The sequence below is a fragment of the Amblyraja radiata genome, chromosome 32 (assembly GCF_010909765.2).
Source record: "Amblyraja radiata isolate CabotCenter1 chromosome 32, sAmbRad1.1.pri, whole genome shotgun sequence".
Lineage (NCBI taxonomy): Eukaryota > Metazoa > Chordata > Chondrichthyes > Rajiformes > Rajidae > Amblyraja > Amblyraja radiata.
Window position 1 is genome coordinate 27717935 of NC_045987.1, and position 20675 is coordinate 27738609.

Consider the following 20675-nt stretch of genomic DNA (forward strand, 5'->3'; position numbering starts at 1 on the left):
GAACAAGATGCTCATTTCCCAGTATGAAAATGGCCATAACTTTTTAAATACTTGAGATATGAAAGTGAATTAGGTGTCAAATTAAACTTATTTTTATGCTTTATCTGATGGGATAAATTACAGACTTGATTTTTAAAATCTCAAAATTTTGTAACATTGCTAGTGTAAGTGGAGCAATGCAATGTCGGCAGCTATAGAAAATGGACCAGGGAGAAATCAGCTCACAGTCAGTTGTCGGGAACAGTACTCTTGATGCTGACGGTCTCGTTGCTGACTCGTGGCCAAAGCGCCTCTAGAATCTTTGCTCATGGCCATGGCGCCCGGGGCCGTTGGAAAGGCGGGAGCCGCGCGCGCCCGGCGGGAGGGGGAGGGGGAGGGGCAGCCGCGCGCCCGGCGGGAGGGGGAGGGGCAGCCGCGCGCCCGGCGGGAGGGGGAGGGGGAGGGGGACGGGCAGGCGCTCGCCCGGCGGGAGGGGGAGAGGGAGGGGCAGGCGCGCGCCCGACGGGAGGGGGAGGGGGAGGGGGAGGCGCGCGCCGCCAACACCTCACCAAACAAACATGGCGCCGGCCAACGGCTGCGCGCCCTCACCTGTGGTCCCGTTACCGACTGACTAACTGAGCGGCTGCAGCGGGCACCACAGGTACAATCACCCAGATTTAAAAAAAAAAGAGACATCATATTTTGATATGGTCGTTTATATTTCATCGTGTATCGGAATGAAAGGGGGGCGTGGGGGGAGGGATGGAGCGTAGAAGCGTTGCCATGTCAACCGATGGCCGACACAAACTCCCACATAAAGCGTTGGGGCTGAACAGGCAGGCGGCGATCCCGCCTCTGGAGGGTTTAAATGGGCAACAAACTCCGAAATATTAATTGCCCTCACTTATAAAAATTACTTTTGCAGCAAAGACGTTTATGGTGGATTGGTGACGTGTCGGAATTCCAATGTTGGTGAGTGAATTCTATCCACGCATCAATGTTTTAATTAAAAAAACATTGACAAGAGGACTGAGGGTGGTAGTGGTTAAACCCATCGACTCTTCTTTGCACATCCGGCAGGAACCCGCATGTACTTTAAAAATATATTTGTTTATGCACTGGAACGCCGTCCCTGTTTAGAAGTTAGTACATTGCGGATGAGGACGAACATTATGCCCTCCATAATGTGTTGGACAAAGACAGATCATTTTTTTATTTGCCTCTGTACTCCGCAATTTGTGATTGGTAATAGAAAAAAATCATATGTGGTTAAAGTGTACATCATCAGATTTAAATAAAAGCCATTTTTATACATTTTAGCTTCACCATGTAGAAATTACAGGTGTGTTTACACATCGTCTCCCCATTTCAGGACACCTAAATGTTTGGCACACATGGCTTCACAGGTGTTTGTAATTGCTCAAGTGTGTTTAATTGCCTCAATGCAGGTAAAAGAGAGCTCTCAGCACCTACTCTTTCCTCCAGTCTTTCCATCACCTTTGAAAACTTTTATTGCTGTTTATCAACATGAGGACCAAAGTTGAGCCAATGAAAGTCAACAAAGCCATTATGAGACTGAGAAGCACGAATGAAACTGTTGGAGACATCAGCCAAACCTTAGGCTTGCCAAAATCAATGTTTGGAACATCATTAAGAAGAAAGAGAACATTGGTGAGCTTACTAATTGCAAAGGGACTGGCAGGCCAAGGAAGTCCTCCACAGCTGATGACAGAGGAATTATCTCTGCAATAAAGAAAAATTCCCAAACACCTGTCCGACAGATCAGAAACGTGCTTCGGTAGTCAGGTGTGGATTTGTCAATGACCACTGTCCACAGAAGACTTCATGAACAAATACAGAGGCTACAGTACTAGATGCAAACCACTGGTTAGCTGCAAAAATAGGATGGCCAGGTTACAGTTTGCCAAGAAGTGCTTAAAAGAACAACCACAGTTCTGGAAAAGGTCTTGTAGATAGATGAGATGAAGATTAACTTATATCATAACTTAACTAGTGATGGCAAGAGCAAAGTATGGAGGAGAGAAGGAACTGCCCAAGATCCAAAGCATACCACCTCATCTGAGAAATACGGTGGTGGGGGTGTTATGGCCTGGGCATGTATGGATGCTGAAGGTATTGGCTCACTTATTGTCATTGATGATACAACTACTGATGATAGTAGCATAATGAATTCTGAAGTGCATAGACACATCCTATCTGCTCAAGTTCAAACAAATGCCTCAAAACATTGGCTGGAGGTTTATTCTACAGCAAGACAATGATCCCAACCATACTGCTAAAGCAACAAAGGAGTTTTTCAAAGCTAAAAAATGGTGGACTGAAATGGGGGGACTGTATAAACACAGCTGCAATTTCTACATGGTGAAACCAAAATGTGTAAAAATGGCCTTTATTACAATGTGTACTTTAACCACATGTGATTTTTTTTTTCCTTCTCTATTACAATAGATAATAGGTGCAGGGTTAGGCCATTCGCCCCCCCCCCCCCCCCACCCACCCCTCCCCTCTCCTCCCCTCCTCTCCCCAACATTGGGAACATGTTTCCTGCCGCTAGTGTGTCCAATCCCTTAATAATCTTATGTTTTAATGAGAGGCCCTCTCATCCTTCTAAACTCCAGTGTATACAAGCCCAGTCGGTCCATTCTATCAACATATGACAGTCCTGCAATCAACCTTGTGAACCTATGCTGCACTCCCTCAATAGCATGAATGTCCCTCCTCAAATTTCCTCCACAACACTCCAGGTGTGGTCTCACTAGGGCCCTGTCAAACTGCAGAAGGACCACGTTGCTCCTATACTGAACTCTTGTTATAAATGCCAACATGCCATTAGCTTCACTGCCTGCTGTACCTGCATGCTAATGCCCCTGTCCCACGTAGCAAACCTGAACGGAAACCTCTGGAGACTTTGCGCCTCACCCAAGGTTTCTGTGCGGTTCCCGGAGGTTGCAGGTGGTTGCCGGAGGTTGCAGGTAGTGGAAGCAAGTAGGGAGACTGACAAAAACCTCCTGGAACCGCACGGAAACCTTGGGTGGGGCGCAAAGTCTCCAGAGATTTCCGTTCAGGTTTCCTAAGTAGGACAGGGGCATTACTTTCAGTGACTGGTGAACAAGGACCCCCCCAGATCTTGTTGTACTTCCCCTTTTCCCAACTTGACACCATTCAGATAATAATCTGCCTTCCTGTTTTTGCCACCAAAGTAGATAACCTCACATTTATCCACATTAAACTGCATCTGCCCATTCACCCAACCTGTCCAAGTTACCCTGCATCCTCATAGCATCCTCCTCACAGTTCATACTGCCACCCAACTTAGTGTCATCTGCAAATTTGCTAATGTTACTTTTAATCCCTTCATCAAAATCATTAATGTATATTGTAAATAGCTGCAGTCCCAGCACTGAGCCTTGCGGTACCCAGGGCTCTCAATTAAACTTTTTTTCTTTGTTGTCAGCCGGGCAACCTTGGCAGCTTTTTAGGTTGCCAAATGACAGTTTAGGTGGTAATTTAAGACGGCTTGCATGATGCGTGCGATATTGTGCTCGGACGAAGTGCGTAGTTACCAGTCGGAATTATGCTCAATGAAGCATTCGTATATTATTTCTGCTTCAAATAAAGTCACAAACTAAACATATTCACCAATCAAGACATGATATATACCACAATGACATGCAGCAAAATTATAATACAGTATCTCAACTCTTTTTACACGTTGCAATGAATGCAATTTCTATTATTTCTTTCCACTTCCAAACAGAATTCTGGTTGAATTATTCAGCGTATGATCAACCTCGGTGAGACCAAGCGTAGGCTTTGCGATTGCTTCGCAAAACACCTCCGCTCGGTTCGCAATAACCAACCTGATCTCCCGGTGGCTCAGCACCAACTCCCCCTCCCATTCCGAATCCGAACTTTCTGTCCTGGGCCTCCTCCGAGGCCAGAGTGATGCCCACCGCAAATTGGAGGAGCAGCACCTCATATTTCGCTTGGGCAGTTTACACCCCAGCGGTATGAACATTGACTTCTCCAATTTCAGGTAGTCCCTGCTTTCTCCTCCCCTTCCCAGCTCTCCCTCAGCCCACTGTCTCCGTCTCTTCCTTTCTTCTTCCCGTTCCCCACCCACTCTGAAGAAGGGTCTCGACCCGAAACGCCTATTTCCTTCGCTCCATAGATGCTGCCTCACCCGCTGAGTTTCTCTAACATTTTTGTCTACCATTCACACAAGTTCTGTTATCCCACTTTCCTCACCTACTCCCTACACATTAGGGGCAATTTTAGAGACAAGTTAACCTACTAAGCCAATGCATCTTTGGGATGTGTGAGGAAACCCACACACTTGCAGGGAGAATGTGTAAATCCACCACAGACAGTGCTCGAGGACAGGATCGAACACAGATCTCTGGCATGTGAGGCAGCAAGTCCACCAGCTGTGCCACTATATTTTATTTTCCAACACACAAAAAATTATACGGTGATAACTTTGGTTTCTAAAAATAAGAAACTAGCCATTTTCAGTCTTAAATCTCTGTGACGCTATGACCCCTTTTGCAGCTACTGTATGTTTTAATTCAGTTCAAGACTATGGGGCAGTACATTGGCCATAAAGTTGCTGCCTAAAAGTGCCAGAGACCCAGAATTGATCCTGAATATGGGTACTGTGTGTATGGAGTTTGCTCCTTTTCCCTTTGATTGAATGAGTTTTCTCTGGGTGCTCTTGTTTCCTTCCACATTCCACAAAGGTGTGCAGCAACCCAAAATGTAGTTTTTTCCTTTTGACCAGAGATTCTGTCTGACCTGTTGAGTTATTCCATCTTTTTGTGTCTATCTTCAGTTTAAATCAGCATCTGCAGTTCCTTCCTACACACACAATACTATACAATAGAACTTTATTAATCCCAGGAGGGTGTGTGTGTGTGTGTGTGTGTGTGTGCTGGGACGTGAGAGAATAAAACGCTCTTGACTCTTGACTTACGTCGCGAATGTATGGGATAGAACTAGTATACGGGTGATTGGTGGTCGGCGTGGACTCAGTGGGCATTAGGTCCTGTTTCCACGCTGTATCTTTAAATTAAACTAAAAACACTAAAACCAGAGGGAGTCTAAAGAAGGGTCTCTACACGAAACATCACCCAATTTCTTCTATCCAGAGATGCTGGCTGCTCAATGGAGTTCCACCGCACAATTAAAGCATGGAATAGTCTTCACCCTACCATAGTTACCCAACCAGACGCAACTAAATTTAAGGTAGCTCTTTTTTCCCAAGAACCCTTTTTTGCTTGAGTCCAAGTCAAGAGTCAAGAGAGTTTTACTGTCATGTGTCCCAGATGGGGCAATGAAATTCTTGCTTGCTGCAGCACAACAGAATATGAAAACATAATACAGAACAGGAGATAAAATTTAATGTGTTTATATACCATAGACCATTTATATACAATAAATAAACAGATAAAGTGCAATAGGCTGTTATTGTTCAGAGTTTGGTGATGGCCCCCCCACCACCTCCAGTTTAAATTTCATTTAGAATATTTTTTGAGGACCAGGAAACCAAGAAGCAAGAGTTACTCCAGCTCCAGGGAGTGATTCTGCGTTGGTTTTTGGCGGCAAGGCGGCGACCGGACAACAATGGTGACCAGATCTCCCACAATGCAAAGGGAGGGAGAAAGTGCCCGACGCCAACCAGTTACCTTGGCAGTGCGCATGTGCAGGGCGGCCGATGATGTGCTGGCCGTGACAGTGCGCATGTGCAGGAGGAGGATGTGATGGCCGTGACAGTGCGCATGTCAGGGCTCTCGCTTAACTTTTTTTCCCTGTTGCCAGCCGGGCAACCTTGGCAGCTTTTTAGGTTGCCAAATGACAGTTTAGGTAGTCATTTTTGCCGGATTGCATGACGCGTGCGATAATGTGCTCGGACAAAGTGCGTAGTTACCAGTCGGAATTATACTCAATGAAGCATTCACATATTATTTCTGCTTCAAATAAAGTCAAACTAAACATATTCACCAATCAAGACCTCATATATCCCACAATGACATGCAGCAAAATTATAATACAGTATCTCAACTCTTTGTACACATTGCAATTAATGCAATTTCTATTAGTTCTTTCCACTTCCAAACTAAAATGTGGTTGGATTATTCAGCGTATGATCAACCTGTGTCAATAAATCCTGGACCATGGTAACATATATGCTTAACCATGCACACTACAGATTGATGCAAGCATGTTTTCTGTGAAGGACTGAAAATTACCATAACATGGCCATAGCATGGGTCGTTATGCTATTGGTACAGAAACACTCTCGCTTCCCACATAATTTATCCACAAACAAAATATACAGATTGCAAGGAAAACATTACACTAGCTGACACTAACTGACAAGAGATGGCCAAAGGACATAACTGCAGCAAATGTTCTTTTGGTAATATATTTAAAGGTGTCAAGACGCCACATTTCCAGACATTCAGATTAGATGTACGTGTTGTGAACAGCAATGAAGATACCCAGTTTGTAAGCACCAGATTTAAATAAAATTATTGATAAACGCTTTTTCCATCATTCCCACTTCAGAATTAACATTAAAATTTCAACTGAAATATCTCCTGACCAAATTTGTGATGTATATGATCGACTGTAGAAGTAAAACCTGGATAAATCCAACGTATAGTTGTGAATGTTGCTCATTAAATAACTACAGTACTCCATATTAAGAGCATTGATTTGCCGTTAAAATGAATTCTGTAATAATGTGTCAACGGCAGCAGTGACAATCGAACACTGCGGTTTTAATGTTTCACGTGTTCACGTGATATAATTAATCCATCTTTATGGACTAAAACAAACATTTCCAGCACAATAGGGTCAAGGAGGGGTGTGTGTGTGAAACAGTGCGGGATGGATAGATGGCGGGGGTTAGAAGGCAGTCGGTGCAGAATGGATGGATTGAGGCAGGTGAATTAGTTTGTGTAGATTGGAGTAGGTAAAATTGTGAGGGGAGAGCACGGGGGATGTCAATGGTGTTGAATGGGGGGGTTCAGTACGGGATGGATGGGGGTAGACAAAAGTGCTGGAGAAACTCAGCGGGTGAGGCAGCATCTATGGAGCGAAGGAAATAGGCAACGTTTCTTGCCTATTCAGACTGTTCCCCCCCATTCTTCTTGAATGGGAGGATCAGCACAGGATGAATGGGGGGATGTGGGGCAGTACAGTGTGGATCGGAGGGTCTGTGCAGGATGAATGAGGGGTCACTACAGGATGAATGAGGGGAAGGTGCAGGGTAAATGGAGGGTGGGTCAGTACGGGATGAATGCGTGGATTAGTACAGGATGGATGGGGGATCAGTACAGGATGGATGGAGGAGAAGTGCAGGATGGATGGGAAGGGGGGTAAGTACAGGATGAATTGGGGGACCAGTGTAGGATGGATGAGGGGGGGGGTGGCAGGAGAATCAATGCGAGGTCGATAGGGTGATCAGCGCAGGATGACTAGATGGGGGGGGGGGGTAGATGGGGAGGGGAGCACAGGGGATGTCAGTGAGGAATGAATAGAGGCGGGAATGGGGATCAGTGCAGGATGAACAGGAGGGGTCCCAGGATAAGGGGGGGGGGGTGGAGGAGGCGTACAAGAGAGAGAGCGAGGGTGGGGGTGGGGCGAGGTGGGGAGGAAGGAAGGTCAGTGCCCCTCGGACAACATAGCCCCGCTGCCTTGGCCATTGGGATTTCCTCGCCACCGCCTCTCTCCAACAGCAAGGTGCGGGGCCGAGCGGTGCAGCTCAAAGATCCTATAGCTATGGGATCTTTGGTGCAGCTGCTTCAGAAGGGTTGGAGCGAATGACGGGTCCCACACAGTGGCAGCAGCGGCCGCGACAACGGCTCCATCCCCTCCTCCTCCCTGATAGCGGCCGCTGCTTGCAAATCCGCTAACGGCGCTTTCAAAACAAACCCTCCCGCACGCCGAGGCAGGGATGGGGAGGCCTCGGCGTGCGGGCGGGTTTGTTTTGAAAGCGCCGTTAGCGGGTTTGCAAGCAGCGGCCCTTAGGGCGGGCGGGGTGTGGGAGGAGATGGAGCCGCTGTCGCAGCCGCTGCTGCCGCTGTTCGGGCCCCGTCATTCGCTCCAACCCTTCGTCACCACGCACCTAGTATCTTTCCCCCGCACGACGGCCGTCGCCGACACGAAACGTCGCGTTCATTTTCTCCAGAGATGCTGCTGGACCCGCGGAGTTACTCCAGTTTTTTGTGTCTATCTTCGGTATAAGCCAAGTTGCCAAGCCGGGCAAAATGACTCGCCGTTTAGGTTGCCCGGCGGCACTTTGAGTGGTCATTGGCACCCGGGCAACCGCTAATTTCGAGCCCTGCATGTGAAAGGCGGCCAGCCGTGCCGGCAGATGAGGAGCGGCGGAGAGCGGAGAACCGGCAGCCCGGACACAAATGGTGGGTGGAGACGAAGAGCGACAGAGAGAGAGATAGAGAGAGGGGCACGCTCAGAGTTGAACGGCAGGTGTCCCGGGTGCTTGCCAAGTCGGGAAAATTGACATGACTTTTAGGTTGCCCAGCGGGACATTAGGTGGGCTTTGGCACCCAGACAACCGTTAATTTCGAGCCCTGGGTACCCCACCAGTCACAGCCTGCCATTCTGAAAGGGACCCGTTAACCCCTTGTTTCCTGTCTGCCAACCAATTTTCTATCCATGTCAGTACCCTACCCCCAATACCATGTGCTCTAACCTTGCCCACCAATCTCCTATGTGGGACCTTATCAAAGGCTTTCTGAAAGTCCAGGTACACTGCATTCACTGGCTCTCCCTTGTCCATTTTCCTAGTTACATCCTCAAAAAATTCCAGAAGATTAGTCAAGTGTGATTTCCCCTTCGTAAATGCATGCTGACTCGGACCGATCCTGTTACTGCTATCCAAATGTGCGGCTATTTCATCTTTATAATTGACTCCAGCATCTTCTCTCTCCCGCCTTTCTTAAAAAGTGGAATAACTTCAGCTACCCTCCAATCCACAGGAACTGATCCTGAATCTATAGAACATTGGAAAATGATCACCAATGTGTCCACGATTTCCGGGGCCACTTCCTTAAGTACCCTGGGATGCAAACCATCAGGCTCTGGGGATTTATCAGCCTTCAGTCCCATCAGTCTACCCAACACCATTTCCTGCCTAATGTGGATTTCTTTCAGTTCCTCCTTCACCCAAGGTCCTCTGCCACTAGTACATTAGGAAGATTGTTTGTGTCTTCTTTAGTGAAAACCGATCCAACTTGTGTGCCATTTCCTTGTTTCCCATAATAAATTCACCTGTTTCTGTCTTCAAGGGTCCAACTTTGGTCTTAACTATTTTTTTCCTCTTCGCATTCCTAAAGAAACTTTTACTATCCTCCTTTATATTCTTGGCTAGCTTACCTTCGTACCTCATCTTTTCTCCCTGTATTGCCTTTTTAGTTATCTTCTGTTTCTCTTTAAAAGTTTCCCAATCCACTGGCTTCCAACTCATCTTTGCTACTTCTCTTTTGTTTTTATACTCTCCTTGATTTCCCTTGTCAGCCACAGTCGTCCCTTACCCCCTTTAGAATCTTTCTTCCTCTTTGGAATGAACTGATCGTGCACTTTCTGTATTATTGCCAGAAATACCTGCCATTGTTGTTCCACTGTCATCCCTGCTGGGGTATCTTTCCAGTCAACTTTGGCCAGCTCCTCCCTCAAGGTTCAACTGTAATACTGACACTTCCGATTTTCCCTTCTCACTCTCAAATTGTAGATTAAAACGTATCATATTGTGGTCAAATTATGGAGTACGGAGGCAAATAAATAAATGATGGGTCTTTGTCCCTAGCGTTATGGAGGGCACTGTAAGTCTTCTGTAAAACAGATTAAACTCTTCATACTGCGTCTCTGATTTGTACATTTAATCCAAGGCGGAACTTGGAGGTTCTGCATTGTTAATTATTAAATTTGCATTTATTAATGATTGAAATTGCAATTATTTGATCAGCATTATCTGGCGGCCATGACCCTGAACTGGTATTGATCCCCGTTTGCATCGTTGTTTATAGCTTGGCCCAGTCACAGAAATCAAATTTGTGTGCTCTGGATAACATCTAGGGTAATGTTGCAAGGATGTCGGCCTGACATAACAGTTCTTCACGTGGTGTCCTTTTTCCAAGAATTCCCTTGTGAGCAGTAGAAGAAAATATTGAACCTTAAGTTGTAACATGCAACAGTTTTCACTGTTTTATTATAATATCTTACAGGGGTTATTAGGTTAAGACACATGTTGCAGATTTATTTACATTTTTCATTATAATGCAAACATTTTTACTTTCAGCAGTGATTGAGTACAGCTAACACCATGCGGAAGAGGACCCCACAACTTGTAATCAGTGGACCACAAGCATCAAATAGTGATATGCAAAGCCCGGTCTCCTCTGTTATAAATCCAAGGACTAGATCACCGTCCCCAACGAGTAGACCTCATACTCCAGATTTATACAACCCCTCTGATTTTGCCGTGCAGCAGCTTGATATCAGTGATGAAAGCGAAGGAGGATCTGCCATTACATATTACACTGGAAGGGGTAAGCATTTAGATTTTGCATAGTTTAAAATCTACATTAACCCATATTTTCCTGTCAACATACCAACACTAATCGAACTTGTTTTCCTCTAACACCTTCACAGTGCAGTAAGCGAGTTTGGTATTCCGAAAAACGGAAGGAATCATGGGATTTGTCAAAGGTCACTCGCTATAAAGAAAAAGCTAACAAAGCGCTGTCTGTATAAACTGTGTATAAATTCTTATCTTTATTCATGATTTATGTGTAAAAATATATTTAATCTGAGGAACGGGGGTGCCAGTATCAGGAGAGCGGGGTGTAACAGCAAGATAGAGGGGGCACATGGGGGCACATGTGAGTGGGAGACGGGGCTGGGGAGAGACTGGACCGGCGGCTAGACATTTTCAGCAGCTGCGTGCACATAGACCCGCGCCTCATCCGCAGCCAGGATGGAACCCAGGTCCCCGAACCGCCCTGTCCCCGTCCCCCCTCCCTGAATGCACCAGCCCGGAACAGCGGCCCCCAGGCCCACAGCCAGCGCGGAGAAGCGCCAACCCCAGCTCAACTCTGCCTGCCTCCGCCAGGCCAACCGACAGTCCAGAGACCTGGACTCTACCCCGACCACGGACGAAAGGCAGGTCTGCACCCATGCAGATTCACAGCTACCGAGAATGTTTATAGCGAGTGACCTATGACCTGGGCATAAGCTGTCGGAATATTGAACTCGCTTATTATGATGGTTACATTGCCATAATTATTCTTGCTGCTGTTTCATGTTTTAATTCTAATAGATTTTTTTAAATGATTAAATTAACTGGCTGATGATCACAAATAGGCTCCTACTGCAATGGAACTGAATTTAAGTGCACAATGTGGACTGTATAGAACGCAGCTGGCAACTTTCAATGGGAAATGATGATTCCTGTGGAACTGTGAGAAAGTGCTGTGCTCTGGACTAGCTTAAGAGATGATCTGGAAAAGATTAAAGATTGATACACTGATGGAACTCCAATTCACTGTGGTGTATTATCATTACATATGTGTATTTTTACAATACTGGAGCGATTTTGAGGATCAAGATTATTATTCAGGTTTTTACACCATTACACTGTTCTTAACAAAAATCTATCCATCATGTGAAACCTTACAAATAACAGACATCTCTATACTCTGATCTTGGATGTGGATGAGTGTGTGTGTGTTTATTTGTTTGTGTGTTGTCACATCTTCACGAAAAAACAATGCGAGAACGGTAAAGTTTTTACATATTCTGGTAGAGATTTTTCCCATGGAGTCCAAAATCGACTTATCTGAAAATTTCAGGCTTTATTGCTCAAATTATTACTGAAAATGTTAAAAAATCTGAAAATACTGAATTTAAAAACCGCTGTCTTTCGCTGATGATGTCACAATGGGTCTGCTCCATGCGCCCTTCTTCCACGCGCTGAGAGTGACGTCACCCCCCTCACCTCCCCCGGTTATTCAAAAGACTTGGCTGGCTCGTGTAGCTCGGGTCCGGCCCTCGGCCCGGCCTGGGCCTCCCCCCGCCCTCTCTCTCCCCCCGCCCTCTCTCTCCCCCCGCCCTCTCTCTCCCCCCCGCCCTCTCTCTCCCCCCGCCCTCTCTCTCCCCCCCGCCCTCTCTCTCCCCCCCGCCCTCTCTCTCCCCCCGCCCTCTCTCTCCCCCGCCCTCTCTCTATCCCCCCGCCCTCTCTCTCTCTCCCCTGCCCTCTCTCTCCCCCCCGCCCTCTCTCTCCCCCGCCCTCTCTCTCTCCCCGCCCTCTCTCTCCCCCCGCCCTCTCTCTCCCCCGCCCTCTCTCTCCCCCCGCCCTCTCTCTCCCCCGCCCTCTCTCTCCCCCCGCCCTCTCTCTCCCCCCCTCCTCTCTCCCCCCGCCCTCTCTCTCCCCCCGCCCTCTCTCTCCCCCCGCCCTCTCTCTCCCCCCCTCCCCCCCGCCCTCCCCCCCGCCCTCTCCCCCCCCCGCCCTGTCTCTCCCCCCGCCCCCTCCCCCCCCCCCGCCCTCTGACTCCCCCCTCCCTCCCCCCCCCCTCCCTCCCTCCCCCCCTCTCCCTCTCCCCCCCTCCCTCTCCCTCCCCCCCCCTCTCCCCTCCCCCCTCCCTCCCCCCCCCCCCCCCTCCCTCCCCCCCCCCTCTCCCTCCCCCCGCCCTCTCCCTCCCCCCTCCCTCTCCCTCCCCCCGCCCTCTCCCTCCCCCCCGTCCCTCTCCTCTCTCTCTCCCCCCCCTCCTCTCTCTCCCCCCCTCTCTCCCTCCCCCCCGTCCTCTCTCTCCCCCCCCCGTCCTCTCTCCTCTCCCCCCCCCTTCCTCTCTCCCCCCCCCGCGCCCTCCTCTCTCCCCCCCCCGTCCTCTCCCCTCCCCCCCCTCCTCTCTCCCCCCCCCTCCTCCTCTCCCCCCCCCCTCTCCTCCTCTCCCCCCCGTCCTCTCTCTCTCCCCCCCCCTCTCCCTCCCCCCCGTCCTCTCTCTCCCCCCCCCTCCTCTCTCTCCCTCCCTCCCCCCCGTCCTCCTCTCCCCCCTCCCTCCTCCTCCTCCCCCCCCCCCGTCCTCTCTCTCCCCCCCCCCCTCCTCTCTCTCCTCTCTCCCCCCCCCCTCCTCTCTCTCCCCCCCCGTCCTCTCTCTCCTCCCCCCCACTCCCTCTCTCTCCCCCCCCCCCTCTCTCTCCCCTCTCCTCCCCCCCCCCTCCTCTCTCTCCCCCCCCCCGTCCTCTCTCCCCCCCCCCCCCTCTCTCCCCCCCCTCTTCTCTCCCCCCCCGTCCTCTCTCTCCCCCCCCCCCTTCCTCTCCCCTCCCCCCCCCCTCTCCTCCCCCCCCCGTCCCTCTCTCCCCCCCCCCCCTTCCTCTCTCTCCCCCCCCCCCGTCCTCTCTCTCTCCCCCCCCCCCCGTCCTCTCTCTCCCCCCCCTTCCTCTCTCTCCCCCCCCTCCTCTCTCTCCCCTCCCCCCCGTCCTCCTCTCTCCCCCCCCCCCCTCCTCTCTCATCCCCCCCCCCTTCCTCTCTCTCCCCCCCCCCTCCTCTCTCTCCCCCCCCCCCCTTCCTCTCTCTCCCCCCCCTTCCTCTCTCTCTCTCCCCCCCCCCTTCCTCTCTCTCCCCCCTCCTCCTCTCTCCCCCCCTTCCTCTCTCCCCCCCCCCCCCCGTTCTCTCTCCTCCCCCCCCCCCCGTCCTCTCTCTCCCCCCCCCCCGTCCTCCTCTCTCTCCCCCCCTCCTCCCTCTCCCCCCCCTCCTCTCTCGTCCCCCCCCCTCTCCCCCCTCCCCCCCCGCCTCCCTCTCTCTCGCCCCCCCCGTCCTCCTCTCTCTCTCCCCCCTCCTCCCCCCCCCCCTCCTCTCTCTCTCCTCTCCCCCCCCTTCCTCTCTCTCTCCCCCCCCTCCCCTCTCTCCCCCCCCCTCCTCTCTCCCCCCCTCCCCCCTCTCTCTCCCCCCCTCCTCCTCTCCTCCCCCCCCCCCCGCTCCTCTCTCTCCCCCCCCCGTCCCTCTCTCCCTCCCCTCTCCCTCTCTCTCCCCCCCCTCCTCTCTCTCCCCCCCCTCCCTCTCTCTCCCCCCCCCCCCTCTCTCTCCCCCCCCCCGCCCTCTCTCTCCCCCACCCCCGCCCTCTCTCTCCCCCCCCCCCCCGCCCTCTCTCTTCCCCCCCCCCCGCCCTCTCTCTCCCCCCCGCCCTTTCTCTCCATTCTGGAGTTGGACATTTCCACCCTGGGGAAAAAGTTTCTGGCTGCCTACCCATTTTTTGCCCCTCATAATTTTATATACGTCTATTACGTCTCCCCTCAACTTCCGGAAGCTCCACAACGACCATTACGGAGACATTTTACTTACTAAAAAATCATCCCAAATCAAACCTTCTGACGAATCAATGGTCATCGATATAGCTCAAATCCATAAGGTAAAGTACTATTTAGATCACATTGTAGGTATGTTGCAAAACTTACCTTCAGCGTCGCTGCAGGTCTGTCGCTGCCCGTGTGCGCGATTTTGGCGCCTTTGAGAGGGGGGCGGGTTTAAAACGCGATTTTCTCTCGGCTATTCAAATCAAGGTTGTTCAGCCTACAATACAATACAAATTTATTGTCATTTGAGCCCCAGTGAGATTCAAACGAAATTTTATTTCCACAGCCATACAAACAAAAACAATGTCCTACAGACATACACACAATTAAGTTCACACAAACATCCATCACAGTGAACCCACTGTGATGGAAGGCAAAAGTCTTTTCTCTCCCCTGCTCTCCATGTCTCTCCCGATGTCCAAGCCCCAGGCGGGCGATGATAAGTCCCACGGCCATTTTAGGCCGTGCCGGGCGATTTACGGCCCCGCTCCCGGTCTAGAAGTCTCGAAGTTGGAGCCCCCGGCGGGCGCTGTAATGTCCCACGGCCACGAAGCCGTGCCGGGTGATGTACTTCCCCGCTCCGGGTCGTTCCAAACCCCGCGACACGGGCTGGAGAAGTCGCGTTGCGGGAGCTCCGGGAAGCGGTCTCTCTCTCCCCCCGGACCCGCGAGCTCCCGATGTCCCAGTCCACCGGACCTGCGGCTGCGTTGCTGGAGCCTCCGAGCCCCAGGAGTCGAGTCGCAGCAGCGAGTCACCACTGCTCCCCACGTTCCGAGGCCGGCCAGCCCCACGATGGTGAGTAGTCCGCACCTCCGCAGTCTCCCGAGCCCCCGGGTCGTTCAGGTTGGAGGCCGCTCCACGGTGCTAGGCCCCAACGACAACGGAGACCCGACAGGGAAAAGGTTGGGTCTCCCAGACAGGGAAGAGATTTCAAACAGTTTCCCCCTTCCCCCCCCCCCCCCCGCCCCCCACATATACACATTTAAAAACCAGTATTAAAAAACACCAACACTACATTTAACTAGACAAAAAATAAAAAAAAGACAGACAGGCTGTAGGAGCCGCTGCAACGAGTCGCGCCGCCACCAGGAATTACGGAGACATTTTACTTACTAAAAAATCATCCCAAATACTTAGTTGCTGACGAAAAATCGCTGCGACATTAGTTCGCTGCAGCTATTTTTAAACTATATTGGTTTATTTAATTGTTATAGTAGGTTAAAAATCATTCTCTAAACCCGCGATAGCCGCCAACGGGACGGATCTCATGTAGGGGACAACGCAAGGTAGGCTGTTTATTTTTACATTAAAAAGCACTTCTTAAGATCCCTTTATACAAAATTTTATGTTGCGAGTAGCTCATTTGGGGGCCCATTAAATCCTGCAGTATTTCTCTGGGCATATGGGGTACAAATTCACCGCAATGGGAACGTCCCAAACCATCGCGTTCCACACGATCCCACTCGAAAGCTGATTTAAATGGCCATTAATTTACAGCAATTGAACACTAAATTCCTTCCATTTGAACTATAAATTAATGTCAATGAGAATTAAAAATCATGTTTTATCGTGAATTCTTGTCTGAATGTTCTTTGGACACCTAGGCTATTTAAAAAATCTTAATCTTTCCTTAAGAAATGGATAGATGTTTAGATCTAGTAATTGAATTTTGGAATTAGCTACAATTGGGTGACTAACTAATTATATGCTTTAATTTCAGGTCATCCAAGTAAGATTGTTTAATATTTGTTTCAGAATGCTTCAATCTATAATAACCATATAACCATATAACAATTACAGCACGGAAACAGGCCATCTCGACCCTTCTAGCCCGTGCCGAACACGTATTCTCCCCTAGTCCCTATACCTGCGCTCAGACCATAACCCTCCATTCCTTTCCCGTCCATATAACTATCCAATTTATTTTTAAATGATAAAAACGAACTTGCCTCCACCACCTTCACTGGAAGCTCATTCCACACAGCCACCACTCTATGAGTAAAGAAGTTCCCCCTCATGTTACCCCTAAACTTCTGTCCCTTAATTCTCAAGTCATGTCCCCTTGTTTGAATCTTCCCTACTCTCAGTGGGAAAAGCTTATCCACGTCAACTCTGTCTATCCCTCTCATCATTTTAAAGACCTCTATCAAGTCCCCCCTTAACCTTCTGCGCTCCAAAGAATAAAGCCCTAACTTGTTCAACCTTTCTCTGTAACTTAGTTGCTGAAACCCAGGCAGTAAATCTCCTCTGTACTCTCTCTATTTTGTTGACGTCCTTCCTATAATTAGGCGACCAAAATTGTACACCATACTCCAGAATTGGCCTCACCAATGCCTTGTACAATTTTAACATTACATCCCAACTTCTATACTCAATGCTCTGATTTATAAAGGCCAGCACACCAAAAGCTTTCTTTACCACCCTATCTACATGAGATTCCACTTTCAGGGAACTGTGCACAGTTATTCCCAGATCCCTCTGTTCACCTGCATTCTTCAATTCCCTACCATTTACCATGTACTTCCTATTTCGATTTGTCCTGCCAAGATGTAGCACCTCACACTTATCAGCATTAAATTCCATCTGCCATCTTTCAGCCCACTCTTCCAACTGGCATAAATCTCTCTGTAGACTTTGAAAATCTATTTCATTATCCACAACCCCTCCTATCTTAGTATCATCGGCATACTTACTAATCCAATTTACCACACCATCATCCAGATCATTGATGTACATGACAAACAACAGTGGACCCAACACAGATCCCTGTGGCACCCCACTAGTCACTGGCTTCCAACCTGACAAACAACCATCCACCATTACTCTCTGGCATCTCCCATTCAGCCACTGTTGAATCCATCTTGGTACTCCACCATTAATACCCAACAATTGAACCTTCTTAACCAACCTTCCGTGAGGAACCTTGTCAAAGGCCTTACTGAAGTCCATATATACAACATCCACTGCTTTACCCTCATCAATTTCCCGAGTAACCTCTTCAAAAAATTCAAGAAGATTAGTCAAACACGACCTTCCAGGCACAAATCCATGTTGACTGTTCCTAATCAGACCCTGTTTATCCAGATGCTTATATATATTATCTCTAAGTATCCTTTCCATTAATTTGCCCACCACTGACGTCAAACTAACAGGTCTATAATTGCTAGATTTACTCTTAGACCCCTTTTTAAACAATGGAACAACATGTGCAGTACGCCAATCCTCCGGCACTATTCCCGTTTCTAATGACATTTGAAATATTTCTGTCATAGCCCCTGCTATTTCTACACTAACTTCCCTCAATGTCCTAGGGAATATCCTGTCCGGGCCTGGAGACTTATCCACGTTTATATTTTGCAAAAGTGTCAGTACTTCCTCTTCTTTGAATCTCATAGTTTCCATAGCTACTCTACTTGTTTCCCTTACCTCACATAATTCAATATCCTTCTCCTTGGTGAATACCGAAGAAAAGAAATTGTTCAATATCTCCCCCATCTCTTTTGGCTCTGCAGATAGCTGTCCACTCTGACTCTGTAATGGACCAATTTTATCCCTCGTTATCCTTTTGCTATTAATATAGCTGTAGAAACCCTTTGGATTTACTTTCACCTTACTTGCCAAAGCAACCTCATATAACCATATAACAATTACAGCACGGAAACAGGCCATCTCGGCCCTACAAGTCCGTGCCGAACAACTTTTTTCCCTTAGTCCCACCTGCCTGCACTCATACCATAACCCTCCATTCCCTTCTCATCCATATGCCTATCCAATTTATTTTTAAATGATACCAACGAACCTGCCGCCACCACTTCCACTGGAAGCTCATTCCACACCGCTACCACTCTCTGAGTAAAGAAGTTCCCCCTCATGTTACCCCTAAACTACTGTCCCTTAATTCTGAAGTCATGTCCTCTTGTTTGAATCTTCCCTATTCTCAAAGGGAAAAGCTTGATCACATCAACTCTGTCTATCCCTCTCATCATTTTAAAGACCTCTATCAAGTCCCCCCTTAACCTTCTGCGCTCCAGAGAATAAAGACCTAACTTATTCAACCTATCTCTGTAACTTAGTTGTTGAAACCCAGGCAACATTCTAGTAAATCTCCTCTGTACTCTCTCTATTTTGTTGACATCCTTCCTATAATTGGGCGACCAAAATTGTACACCATACTCCAGATTTGGTCTCACCAATGCCTTGTACAATTTTAACATTACATCCCAGCTTCTATACTCAATGCTCTGATTTATAAAGGCTAGCATACCAAAAGCTTTCTTAACCACCCTATCTATATGAGATTCCACCTTCAAGGAACTATGCACGGTTATTCCCAGATCCCTCTGTTCAACTGTATTCTTCAATTCCCTACCATTTATCATGTACGTCCTATTTTGATTTGTCCTGCCAAGGTGTAACACCTCACATTTATCAGCATTAAACTCCATCTGCCATCTTTCAGCCCATTTTTCCAAATGGCCTAAATCACTCTGTAGACTTTGGAAATCCTCTTCAATATCCACAACACCCCCTATCTTGGTATCATCTGCATACTTACTAATCCAATTTACCACCCCTTCATCCAGATCATTGATGTACATGACAAACAACAAAGGACCCAACACAGATCCCTGAGGTACCCCACTAGTCACCTGCCTCCAACCCGACAAACAGCCATCCACCATTACCCTCTGGCTTCTCCCATTCAGCCACTGCTGAATCCATCTTGCTATTCCTGCATTTATACCCAACAGTTTAACCTTCTTAACCAACCTTCCATGAGGAACCTTGTCAAAGGCCTTACTAAAGTCCATCTAGACAACATCTACTGCTTTACCCTCGTCAATTTCCCTAGTAACCTCTTCAAAAAATTCAAGAAAATTAGTCAAACATGACCTTCCAGGCACAAATCCATGTTGACTGTTCCTAATCAGACCCTGTTTATCCAGATGCTTATATATATTATCTCTAAGTATCTTTTCCATTAATTTGCCCACCACTGAAGTCAAACTAACAGGTCTATAATTGCTAGGTTTACTCTTAGAACCCTTTTTAAACAATGGAACAACATGCGCAGTACGCCAATCCTCGGGGACTATTCCCGTTTCTAATGACATTTGAAATATTTCTGTCATAGCCCCGGCTATTTCTACACTAACTTCCCTCAATGTCCTAGGGAATATCCTGCCAGGACCTGGAGACTTATCCACTTTTATATTTTTCAAAAGTGTCAGTACTTCTTTTACTTTGAAACTCATAGTATCCATAACTACTCTACTCATTTCCGTTACCTCACATAATTCAATATCCTTCTCCTTGGTGAATACCAAAGAAAAGAAATTGTTCAATATCTCCCCCATCTCTTTTGGCTCTGCAGATAGCTGCCCACTCTGTTTCTCCAATGGACCAATTTTATCCCTCGTTATCCTTTTGCTATTAATATAGCTGTAGAAACCCTTTGGATTTACTTTCACCTTACTTGCCAAAGCAACCTCATATCTTCTTTTAGCTTTTCTAATTTCTTTCTTAAGATTCTTTTTACATTCCTTATACTCCACAAGCACCTCATTTACTTCATGCTGCCTATAATTATTGTAGATCTCCCTCTTTTTCCGAACAAGATGTCCAATTTCCCTTGAAAACCAGGGCTCTTTCCAATTTTTACTGTTTCCTTTCAACCGAACAGGAACATAAAGATTCTCTACTCTTAAAATTTCCCCTTTAAATGTCCACCATTTCTCTTCTACATCTTTCCCATAAAACAAAATGTCCCAGTCCACTTCTTTTAAATCATCTCGCATCTCATCAAAGTTAGCCTTTCTCCAATCAAAAATCTCAACCCTAGGTCCAGTTCTGACCTTCTCCATAATTATATTGAAACTAATGGTATTGTGATCACTGGACCCGAAGTGCTCCCCAACGCATACCTCCGCCACCTGTCCTGTCTCATTTCCCAACAGGAGGTCCAGCACTGCCCCTCCTCTAGTAGGTACCTCTATGTATTGCTGCAAAAAACTATCCTGCACACATTTTACAAACTCCAAACCATCCAGCCCATTTACAGAATGTGTTTCCCAGTCTGTGTGGAAAGTTGAAATCTCCCACAATCACTACCTTGTTCTTACTACTAATATCTGCTATCTCCTTACATATTTGCTCTTCCAATTCTCGTTCCCCATTTGGCGGTCTATAATACACCCCTATAAGTGTTGCTACACCTTTCCCACTTCTCAGTTCCACCCAAATAGCCTCCCTAGATGAGCCCTCCAATCTATCCTGCCAAAGCACTGCTGTAATATCTT

The 20675-nt window shown here is 48.1% G+C and overlaps 1 protein-coding gene across 7 annotated transcripts in view; it reads left to right on the forward strand.

Annotated features, from left to right (window-relative positions):
* Positions 1–509: 509 nt before the first annotated feature.
* The window catches only part of cntrl (centriolin), a 176114-nt gene continuing 155948 nt past the window's right edge, over positions 510–20675 (forward strand). For 2 of the 7 annotated variants that reach the window (XM_033048981.1, XM_033048985.1), the window contains exons 1-3: positions 536–640; positions 905–951; positions 10325–10574. In XM_033048981.1, the coding sequence (XP_032904872.1) occupies positions 10349–10574 (226 nt within the window). In that variant the 5' untranslated portion in view covers positions 536–640; positions 905–951; positions 10325–10348. Of the gene's footprint in view, positions 641–904; positions 952–10324; positions 10575–20675 lie in introns of all 7 variants that reach the window. The other 5 variants (XM_033048986.1, XM_033048989.1, XM_033048982.1 and 2 more) reach the window with 5 other exon arrangements.